Here is an 11,756-nt window from a genome sequence, read left to right on the forward strand (position 1 = left end):
AAGAGCACAATCATTAGAGAGAGAATTGACAGTATTTTGTAGGCTTGTAGGTATCGCTTTCAGCTGTGGTTGTATATAGATAACTAGAGCTTAATGTTTAAATATAGAGAAAGCTTAATTTTTTAAGTTAAACGAGCAAGGATTGAAAATAATCTTGACTCAGAATGAAAAATGATGGTCTTGCATGTTAATGGGTGGCAGATGGAAGTGTTGCATTGAAAAGTGTTGATTCTGAAGCATAAAGAAATCAAATGATGCTTATGGGAGACAAAAAGAAAGTATGCATACTTGGCTTCTTTTTTGACCAGGAGGTCACAGGTTGTTTCTTCATTAGTTTACATTCGTGGGGAAGTGCTCTGTTGGTGTCTGATCATTTGGTTGACAACAGTGAAGCACCCACGAAGTGATCACCTTAAAAAATGTTTTGCTACTTCTACATTTTGCAGTTTTGATTAGTAATTGTATGTTTCCACTGCCCTGGTTGTTAGTTTGCAGATAAATGGTTCACTTCCTGTGTCTGTGCTCAGATTGATGTCAGGACTGAAATGCTGATAGCAATGAGGAAGTTGCAAGGCAGTTCTAATGGCTGATGTATAGAAATAAATGTTTTGTGACTCAACTCATATAAAAAATCAAAAGATTGAGCAGAATTAATTCTTTCACTTCTGAATTTGTAGTTGTGAGTTCATCGCTTGTTGCATGGAGGGAGATGATAGTCTCTTACATGTAATAGTGTTTCATTAACTTCCCTATTCATTCAAATTATGCTTTTACTGTTAAAGAATGGTTATGTTTACATTTACATTTTATGGTCTTATGTTTACTTAAGAGAATAACTTGAAAACGTTCCACAGATGTAGCAGCCCTGAAAGTCTGCAAAAATCCAGCGAGGAAATTGCTTAGTTAGTAAATGTCATTTAATGAAAACAATCCACACTGAGGCAGAAGAAAACCCACCACTTTTATGATGGTCACATTGGAATAAAGGAAATACTGCTGTTGTTTGATCAGTGGGCAGCTGGTTCCATTTTCCTACTGAGTGAGACAGCATCTCCAAATGGCTAATGCATCTGAAACAGTATTTTGCTTAGTATAGTTTTATTAAGTATAGCATATGATATCCCCAATATAATATTTCCGTGCCAGCTTTCTGCAGTGTGAGCTTCTAGGCAACTTCTGGCTGTTGTAACCAATCTATAAAATGGCAGTTTGTGAGTGAGTTGTCTGTACAATGCTTGTACTGATCTGACTTTTGTTTGTACTATTCAGAGCTCTAGGGGAAGTCTGGGGTTCTCTTCTGCTTCCTACTGTTTTAGTATGACAGCTAATTGAAGATTTGTGTCTTGCTCATCAACTCCCAGAAGCTAGAATTCATTTCATAGATGTCTGCAAATGTAAGCAAAGGAGAAACAGGACCAAAATTTATAGTCAAACATAACTCTGAATATTATTGAATAGATAAACTAGTGATTATGTGCAGCAGACAAACAGCGAGCTTCACATCTGAAAGTGCAGTTCTCTAGGTTTGTTTTTAGCAAGTAGTCGCTTGAGTGAAACATTCAAGTTTAGAATGAATTTCCATTAAAGATTAAATGGCCGCAAAAAGCAAACATCATTCCTCATTCCGCACAGCGTTCCTCAATACTTCCATGTATTTAAGCAGATTTGTTGGTAGCCCATTTTTCCCAATGTCTGCTCCAGTAGCAGCAGTGACAGGTAAATGACAGTACATTGGGAAAACAGATGGCTCCACTGGCACTGAATGGGAAAATACAATACTCACAGGTGAGACTGAGCAAATCTACTGTGTTCAAAGAATCTCTAATGCTAGTTTAGGAAGAAGGGGAATGAGCTTTGGGAGCCCTCCTACCTGGCTTTAGGATTACACCTTTCTGATGCTGGGAGCATTATGTTCATGGTCATTTCAGGACAAGGTGCTATAATTCCCTATGTTACCTCCTCAGTTCAAACATCTTTCTTCAGTCAGTGAGAGGGTAAAAGCAGTGAATTCTCTGAAATGACTCCTAGGGGTTGTCTCTCTGCTACAGTAAGATGAGTAAAGATCACGTTGCATAATTAATTATGAATTTAGTCACTTATCTTTCAAACCCCACATGTCTTCATTCATAAGGAGGGGAAACTCCAGAAGTATTACTTGATATTCCTAGTCGACAACATTTGCAGATAAATTCCAAGCTATGAATTTGGGCCCAGCTACCCATTTGGGGTGTCAGTTTTATGTGATTTGTGACTGAATTCAAAAGGTCTCTGTTTTGCATTTTGGCACGCTGGCTGAGTCTTCTTAAAGAAAAGTGAAAGTTGAAAAGTGCACTTCTAGAACATATTTTCAAGTGAAATATCATTCTAGCGGCTTCTGGGTTCATAAATATTTTCAGACAACCCAGTATCTACCAGAAAATATTAAACAAGCATTACAAACCTAACAATACAAAGAATTAATTTGCAATGCTTTATCATAAAGGCATTTGCAAATAGATTCCTGCATTACTCCACTAGTTGTAGTTATTTGTTCTTTTTACACTGGAGCGGACGAAAACTCTTCTTTCAAGCTATTTGCTGCTGTTATCTTTTCATATGAATTGTGTTCCCCATACAGCACCCACGATCGATGCAAATATGCTTTGATTATTTTTTTTCTTCCACAAAGCAATTACCCATAAATATCAGAGTTCATTGCTGGGTTAGTACATATTGTACTACTGATTTTAAATTGGAGGACTCGCTTGTAAACACTTTCTTTCTGCATTATCATTTAGCAGTAGAATGATGTGATGCTCCATTGTCGGTTTATTTCCAAACACAGTTAAACGCTTGACTTCATCACCTGTAGATAAGAATCTTCTTTCTCACTTCTTTAGAACCCTTCCTTTTGTGTGTTGGATTGTGATGTAAAAGAGAATGGAAAGGTTTTGCACTTTTTTTGATTAAACCAAAGCCATTCAGAAATTCTGCTAAGAATTTTATCTAAATAGAATAGCATGGAGGTGTATCTTGGGCTAAACTCTAAAGAGGTTTATTTAAAAAGGGCTAACTGTAATTCAGCTGTAATAATCCCAAACTGTATTTGAGATGTCCTCTGTCTCAAAAGGAAGAGTGCATAGCAAAGACAAGATCGTATTTGTTAAGCTGCTGATTTTCCAGCAAATATAAAAATATGTATTTCATGACACAAGTGGCTGTTTTCTGGTGTTTTTTTTTTCTAATTTCATTTTTATAAGACATTTGCATAGTGTCAGTAGCTGGGGAGGTAAAACCCATCACGTTGAACTTCTCTGAGCACCACACTTTGGAGACATCACTCAGTGAATGGGAAGGGGAAGAAGGAAAGGTTTCCTTATCTCAGTGGAGGATCTTGGCTGTTTTCTTATTTGTTAGTGCTGTTCAAGTGAAAAGTTGCCCCTCTCCCAGATGAGAGCTTGTCTCTCCCAGCCTCTAACTTTACTGGGGCCCAAGGAACTACTCTGTAGGCTCTTCATCACACATGTGCTCTTCACATACTTGCATCTGTTTCATAATGTTCCTCCTTCTGATCTGTGCTATTTTCAAATAATATCTGGGTTTATCCCCAGTTTGCTTGTTATTTGTTTTTGCCTTCTGCTGTGAATAAAGTCCTCTTGTATTTATTTGCTTTGTATTTCTTTCCTGGAGCAAGTCAGTATTCGTTAGGTATTCAGTCTCAGGCTCCAGTCTCAGATAAGACAGGATAAAGTTTTTCCCTTTTGATATCCCATATTTATTGTTTCAGAGTTGTAAAGGGACTGTCTTTGCTACACTTCTGATTGAAATAAAGGTTATTCTACTAAATCAATATCAAGTCTGACAGAGCTGAAGCAAATGAGCTCTTGGAGACAATATGGTGAAAGTTCTGACTTCAGATTTGGCTTTATCAACCCAGAATTACAGTGAGGAATATAAGTGGATGTTTTAATTCCCAGATTGTCTTCATATCGACAACTTGTTAAAGCTGCTTATGGCTGGAAGAATTCCCGACTCCCATGACAACACCTGAAGTACACAGTCATAAATGTCTCACTCTGGATTCCAATAGCCTGCTGGTGGTGCTTAACTATTTTGTTAACTATTTGAAAAGTCTTCAGAAGGTCGTGTCTATAGACTCAGTGAGGCTAGGAAGTGGCCAGCTGTCCACTTTTATTTACCCCTAAATTTCTCTCTCTTGTGCTGTAGATCTGACAGTAAATGAAGGTTAAGGCTCCGTTGCACAGGTAAGAAGCAAGCTTGGTCTAATGTTTGCCCTTGACTGATGCAAGTAACAGTTCCAGGTCTCTACTTGGAGACCTTACCTGAGGCACACATCTCCCTGGAAGCAGATATCACTCAGCCTCTAATGAAAGCTTTTCCAAGGATTTAGGTCTGTATGAAACCTTGTGATTGGGGTTTGGTCCCAGATGCTTTGACATTCCCAGCGTTTGACTCTGAAGGTAATTTGGCTTTTTCCTCCCTTTGCAAAATGACTTTTCCTTTATCTTCATATGTAGTCTTACCTTCTTTGACTCCACATTCCAAATTTTGGGGCTGTGTTGAGGGAGGTTTGATTCTGTCGAACTGGAGAGCTGAGTTCTGTGGTGTGAGTTTGAATGCTGGAGGAAACAACAGGAGACAGAACTGATAGAGCAACTCTGTGCTTTCCAATTCAGTGACCGTGTCCCCATCCATCCCAAGAAGAAAGGCAGCTCTTATTTTAAAAGCTGACGGCTTCTTTTGTTCCTAATCTCCCTGCTAAACTTTTATACATTTAAGATAGAAGCAGTTTTCTGCTTTTTTTTTTTTTTTTTTTTGTCCTATCTCCCCTCAGATGTGATGAGGTTTTCCATCTGCCCTCACCTAAGCACTCCTCTGCCTTATTTATGCCAACAATAATCTCTGCTCTGCACTGAAGCACCACTTAGCACTTACTGCCTCGGGGAATGGGAAAACCTTTGGGATGATTTAGCCCCTGTGGATTATCAAGCCTTATTCTATCCATATTCCTACTGTCTGATAGGAAGGAGCATCAGACTGCAGTGTACAGATGTTTAGAGCCTCACATTATAGCAGTGATGAGATTTCCATTTGGCTGTATAGTACTATCCTGCCAGTTGAATTCTGGGTTTTTTTGGTACACATTTTGCATTTGTGTATTGTTCTTCTGCATAAAGGAGGAAAAATTAAATCCCATTCTTTATCTGCAATCTTCCTCTGTGTCACTGTCTTCACTTTTCATCCAGAGGTCCCAAATCATGTTTCAGTTTAACAACTGCATGCACGGGGAATGCGTGTAAATAAATCTATGGTTACTTTCTTAGTTCTTAACAGATGAAAAAGCTGAACTTCCTCAAGTGAGCATATGGAGGAGGATCATATAAATGAATTGCAACTTGCAAACTCAATTCCGTATTTTCTGAAATTAGATTACTACTTGAAATGTAGATTATTGTCAAAATTGGATTTGGTGTGTAGCTGGGGCTGAATCTCAGCTGTTTGTAAAGTAATATCAGACTCTACATTCACTATAGTTGAGTGGGCAGCTCAGCCTGAGGGCTTCTCATCTCCTACACACAGTGAAGCATCCCTGTAGGAGATGCAGCATGAACAGCTTCGAGATAGAAACCCCACCTTGCTACTGTGCCACCTCCTGTTTGAGGGAGTAAAGGCATCAAATGATGCCATATTTATAAGGTGACCATTGTCAAGATAATTTTTCTTCCCTGTCTGTCCGATGATGAAATGTTTGAGGATAACATCACAAACTTTCATCCAGACAATGCAACATTATGGAGTTCAACCATCCGCTGTGATTTAGCAGAAGCATCAGGTTGAGAATATTATGTATTAAAGACTAATGACACATTCCCTCTTGTGGGTTTTCTGAGCTTTTCTGCATACATAAGGACAAAGCTTTAATCAAAGCATCACAGGTGTTTTTTTGTTTGCTAGTTTCTAACACCCAAACCTTCACACTCAGTGCTACATTCCTGGCAACTGCCTTGCTTAAAATCAGTTGTATGTCTTCATTTGCTCGCTTTCTGCTACACACAGAACATGTTTCAGAGGAAAAGTTTTTCTTTAGTGCTGCTGGCACAATAACAATCTGCATTTCAGGCCTAAAGGAGCAGTGTGTACTTCCAGGGGATGGTTCCAGTTCAATGTTTTGCTCACGTGTATTTTGTCCTTTGCCTGGTAGCAGCAACAGCTGCCAAAGTCACAGCAGTGCCAAATCACAGGCAGGCTGTTATTAGTGAGAAGCTACTGAATTTGATTGCGTTAATTTGCAAAGATATTATTTGGTGGTCTGAGAATGATCTTAAAAGCAGTTTGGGTAATTAGAGCTCTGTATTATGGCACTGACTGAAAATACTCCACCTTCTGTAAAATGAGGGCACTTTCTCACTACCTGCTTTGCTGAGAGGGAATATTGGGCTTTTAGAGGGGAAAAGTTTGTCAAGTTTTTTACCAAGCATTGCATAACAACAACCAGAATCATCATTTCACATTTTATGAGAACAATGTCCTTTGATAACAGAGTTAACTGGGGTAATATGTGAACATGACAGATGTCTCTCCGGCTTTGTCCTCTTCTGAGTGATAAACAGAGGAATTCTCAGACAGCCAGGATGGCATTTTACTGCTACTGTTCTGAGGATTTGCCTTTCTGGGAGTTAGGATCACATCAAATTCTTGCCGGTGGTAATAAGGTGAGCAAAGGATTCAGTTATTCAGCCCCTAGAAATGTATTTGTCTTGTTAACAGCTCCCAGCAGGAGCCTGCAGAAAGTTTATCTCCTCTGTTATGAGTTGCAGGTGGGAGGAGAAGAAATATGAAGGTGGGATTAAGTGGAAATTTCTAGAAAAATGGGGTCTGTTGTTTGCAGCAGCCTCTGGCCCACTGCCTGGAGATGTAAAGTTTTTATGATGGTAATCGCCTACTTGATGAGGTTATTGATCAATGGGCCTTAATGTCTTGTGTAATGAGCTCATGAGCGCTAATTGTTTCAGTATGGATTTTTATTTGGTATCAAGGTAGCCACTGAAACAAGTTTGGTAGTTTATATAATTGATCTGTTCCATGAGATCCAAATGCTGAATCAACTAACAGTAGTGTATAAAAACAAAAGAAAAATTAATCTCAACTCTGCTAAGTGGTTTGCATTTGGCTGTGATCATTAATAAGAGAGCTATGAGTTAGATCCGTAATAGGAAAATACATTGTTAAATGTTTTTGAAACTATCTTTTGTCTGCCTTCATTTCATTAATTGTCTTTTAAAAATAGAAGTGCTCGTTCATTAAATAAGACTGTGCATATACTACTCTGATCCAAAGGCCATCAAATTAATTGAAACCTACCTATGGCCTTTGTGGGCTCTCAGTTTGACCTATGCAATAGGGGTGGCCCTTTGCATGGAGGGAGGCAGGTCGAGGTCAGAGAGGGGAACCTGAGCATTTCAGTAGAGAAACATCTTTGTAGTGGTGTGCAATGACATCCTTGTATGGAGTGGCAAAGAATGAATGCATGCAATGCTATCTCAGATGTCAATCCCTGACAAAGTTCACTCTGAATCTGCCCTAGAGCATTTCTCCTTGCTTCTCAACATGTGAAATGTGAAGGTATTGTTTACAGATGGTTTTCATACAGAATTGTTTCCAATTTGCTGTTTCTGTATGTGTGCGCTTGGTTTCTCCCCACATAAAAGCTTTGAGTGTCAGTATAACTGCACAGCCATTGAGTTTGCATGAATTCAGCGATTGATTCAAAGTTAAACAAAAGATGATACGTGTGGAGAGAGGAAATTAAAATTTTATTAGGTTCAGCAGCGTCAATCTTGATATATTTTCCACTTTATCTTTTGACCTGAATTACAAAACGCTGCTGTTATTGACTAATTTTATTCTTTTATAACTCACTTGAAAATGTATATAAACTTCAGATGCTCAGCAGTTCTTGCAAATGTTGACCCATGGCTGGTCAATTTAAATTGTGACAAGGTCAGACCTACCATTAGTAATTCATGTAATGAAATGCCTCATAAAACCTGAAAAATAATATGCTAGAAGGTGGAGAGAGGACAGGACCTTTCTCAGCTGTTGAAAAAGCAATAAAATGTTATGATATTTCTCTGCATAGGAGCAATAACAAAAACATTTCTAACCAATAATTTGACTTGATTGTAAAGAACATTCAGCTTGATTTATAGTGAAGGCATCTTATGAATATATTATGCACATAACGCAGAACTGGGTGTCAACCTGGATAAATAATGTGGTGGCTGCTCTGATTTTGTGTGAAGGAATCTCTGCTTGGCTTGTATTTCCACATCTGACAGTAAACAGTGATTGGAACTAAAAGCAAAAATACGTTCTGGGAAAGCCAAGGCTCCCAAACCTACTTTGTGCTATCTCCAGAATAACAGTAACATTTGTTTTATTAATACCGCTACACTCTGGTGCCTTTTCTGAACATGCCAGAATCATCTTAAACCGCTGTTCTTCCAATTCTATCCAAAAGCGTGTTTTAAGAACAGATACTTTTTCAAACCTCTTTTTCAGTCAAAAATTATCTTGGAGTTTCATTATAATCTGAGCTTAAGACGGAATGTTGCAACTTGTATTAATGCATTACCTGTATTAAAATGCCCAAATGCCACTTCCACTTCCAGCCTGGATTCATTGGGGTTCCTCTGAATTGCTGCCAGTGTAATTGAAATCAGCCGGGGCTCCTGTTTGCTCCCTGAGGATAAGTGCAGTTAGCTGAAGGTACCAATATTAATAATTTTTTCTCTTTGCATAGATCTTGATCTGACAAAGCAGGTAAGTTCCATATTGATCAGCAGGGCTGAAAGATGTGTTAACTCTTCTGCAGCCTGGAGTTGAGCAGCAGTGAGACATAAGTCACTATTATGAGTGATAAAATAAGAACTTTGCATTACTTCTTTCAGTTTATCCAATGCTTGGAATTATTTACATTTCAAAGTAAAATGGATTGCTCGTATGTAAGTGAAATGGGATTATTTTGCTTTGCTTGACAACTGAGCAGGTTATCATACAGCCCTGCAGCCTTGGACAAAGGCTAAAACTCAAGAGGGAAGAGCATAAATGGCACATTAAAGTGGTGTGTCATAAAACCTATGATAGGTTTAAAAATGGATCTATGTTAAGTTAAAAAAAAGAAGATGAAAGGGCAATTGACAGAACGGCATTACTGTAGTAACAGTCACAGTATAGCTGAATGAGGAAGGATAGTGGAATGATTCAATGATTCTACAGCTTCAGCAGAAAAATGCTCCCTAACTTAACACCCTGATTAGAAAACACACACTTGCTGCAGCTTCAAAGCTTTAGGATTAAGAAAATCAAATGCTGCTAATATAGTCTAGAACTCAACTTCTAAACACAAGTCACTATGAAAGGCCCTTTGATAAGTACCAAAGTTGCAATAACCCCCTTTGTACAAGAAGTGTGTGACAAACTGCTACATGGCCATGGCACATTGTTCTTGCACACTCACTCGGAGTCGTGGCACCGCTGCTGTAAATACATGCAACATGTTCACTGCATTACATGTTCAGCTGAATAACAGTAATCAATCAGCTTGCTCCCTGTGTATTTTCTTCCCTCCATCCCTTGCTTTTCTCTCGGGCAGCAACAACTGTGGATGGCAGGACTAGAGTAAAGCTCTGTCTTCCCTCAGAGCCATATTTAGCTTGGCAGCTTTATTTGAGCAGATCTGTCCGCTCTGCTGAGGCTGAAATGTCATCCCACATCTCTGCTCTTCCAGCCTTCATCTGATGTGCCAACAGCCAGTGTTGGGTGTGGAGCAGAGAGGTGACAGAGGGCATTGCAGAGAGGAGAAGATGAGACTTCATGGCTGCTAGAGCCTTCCAGCTTTAAAGCAGATATCAGGAGCCCAAAGATAAATCCAATTCCCCTGATTGTCAGCTTTTAAAAATAGATCTAGCCCCACAATTGTGCGATTTTCTGTGCTTCTTGTATAGATTTGAGTGCGAAGTAATTTATTTATTTTTCAAATGGGCGTGATTTTCATTAATAAACTGTTGAATTTATTTAATCCAGTTCTGGTGCATTTTCAAAGGCCTTATAATTGCTCAGCAAACACCTACCTCAAGCTTATAAAATCCACCATTTGGATATATTGTAATGAAGTCTTTACACTGAGGTTATTGGGTTTTGTGTTTGTGTATCACCTTTCAGTTAAATCTACATAAGGAGGATAATTCTGCAAGGAAGTTTTAGAGGCTCTTTCCAAACAGTTCTTTTCTAATAGAATTCACAGGTTGCATGTTTCAAGCCTTTAGTGCAATTCAGTGCTGTTAGCTTTGTTACTTGCCAGGCAGCCGGTCTCTGATATTTGGGCTGAGCTGACTGATGTCTGATTAATTACTTTACTACTTTGTGCCTTGATGCAGCTCTCTGAGAAATGAGTATTAAAAGAAAAAATAAAAGGCTTGAGAGTAGAAGAGGAACTGGCTTATGCTGAGCAATTAGAGAGCTTGTTGAGTGTGCTTAGATGAAAGCAGCTGAGTGCTGTAGTATCTCTTGGCACTACCTCCTGGTTGATGCGTGGTTCATTTTGTAAGGTATTTTCATTTTAAGCAAAAAAGGTTTTTATAAAGATAGAGAAGTAGTCTGCTGCAACTCTTGTACAATACAAATAGTCTGCGTTCATCATAATACCCTTCTGGGGGTGTTATTCACAGTGAGGTTTCAGTTCTTGGTATTTCGGGGCCTGAAGTGGGGCTCATTTGCTGAGGTCATGTTCTGAGGCTCCCCTGGGTACATGGGATGTGTCATGGAGAAGGCCTTGAAACAGTGATGCATGGGGCACCAGCGCTGCAGCAGGACCTGGAGTCCCCAAATAGTTATCCAGCCTTGATTTGCTGCTTCTGCTGTTTGAGAGCCAATCCTTAGTAGGCATTTCAGTAACGGTGTATAAGATCCACAATCCCTTCAGGCCTTCGGTACAGCCATACAAATTGCCTAGTGTCAGTCCGCTCATTCCGCTCATATGGCAATAGCTCAACGTCTGCCAGGCATCTGCAGATTTCCGGCTAATCTTTGTGGCAGCACAGTTCTCCTCAAGCAGGAATGCTTTTGCAAGCCCTGAGGTTGCTGTCTAACAGCCCTGTGAAGTGCTTTTACAGAAATGGAATGGCTTGCAGCAGCGCACACATAACCTTTGGAGCACATCCAGACCGGCTCTGCGCCACCGCCAGTCGCAGGTGACAGCGTGATGTTCCCTTTTTGTGACATTTCATAAAGAGACAAAGACAGAGCATTACCTATTGATGGCAGCCGTCCCTGCGCTGCTCGTGTCAGTGTCCTCTGGCAATGTGGAACGCTATGTGTGACAGGGATTTGGTTACCTAGAAACAGGGCTGTAAGGAAACCGCCCTTGCAGGGGCCTGAGCTGAGGTGTAACACCGACATGCTTCGTTTGGCAGCTGCAGGTGTCACAGGTCTGAGTGAGATCCTCTGCCCTTTCCCAAGCACTCCGCAGCTCGCCATGCTTTTCATTCTCTTTAGAAATCCAACCATTTCCAACACAGATTTTGACATTAGATGCCATTGGAGGAATGCGTAAGAGTGAGGGCAAAGCTTGCAGTCTGTTGCTGGTAGAAGTGCCTGGTTCTGCTGTCCACGTGTCTCTGAAATGCTGAGAGTTGTTCCATGTTTGCCTTTATTCTTTTTATTTTTTTCCTTTTTGCTATTCTTCCTAAATATTA

General features: G+C 39.7%; 1 protein-coding gene across 1 annotated transcript; it reads right to left on the bottom strand.

The window, feature by feature from the left end:
* Positions 1–1,049: 1,049 nt before the first annotated feature.
* Positions 1,050–11,460, bottom strand: LOC146760584 (uncharacterized). Its single transcript, XM_085550609.1, has 4 exons — positions 11,313–11,460; positions 8,636–8,743; positions 4,524–4,619; positions 1,050–1,386 (listed from the first exon to the last, which is right to left on the bottom strand). Exons 1-4 carry the CDS (start codon positions 11,458–11,460, stop codon positions 1,325–1,327), a joined length of 414 nt encoding a protein of 137 aa, XP_085406735.1. The 3' UTR covers positions 1,050–1,324.
* Positions 11,461–11,756: the final 296 nt, after the last annotated feature.

This window comes from Coturnix japonica, chromosome 6, assembly GCF_054131305.1.
Source record: "Coturnix japonica strain WE chromosome 6, WE-NBRP24, whole genome shotgun sequence".
NCBI lineage: Eukaryota > Metazoa > Chordata > Aves > Galliformes > Phasianidae > Coturnix > Coturnix japonica.

What these genes read in the sequence shown, in the direction of transcription:
- LOC146760584 (XM_085550609.1), bottom strand. Translation starts at nt 11,460, where the DNA reads ATGTCGGTGTTACACCTCAGCTCAGGCCCCTGCAAGGGCGGTTTCCTT. An exon ending in ATTTGGGCATTTTAATACAG is followed by an intron (nt 4,620 to 8,635) that starts GTAATGCATTAA and finishes TGTTTCCTCCAG; the next exon opens with CATTCAAACTCACACCACAG. An exon ending in GGAATGTGGAGTCAAAGAAG is followed by an intron (nt 1,387 to 4,523) that starts GTAAGACTACAT and finishes TTACATTTGCAG; the next exon opens with ACATCTATGAAATGAATTCT.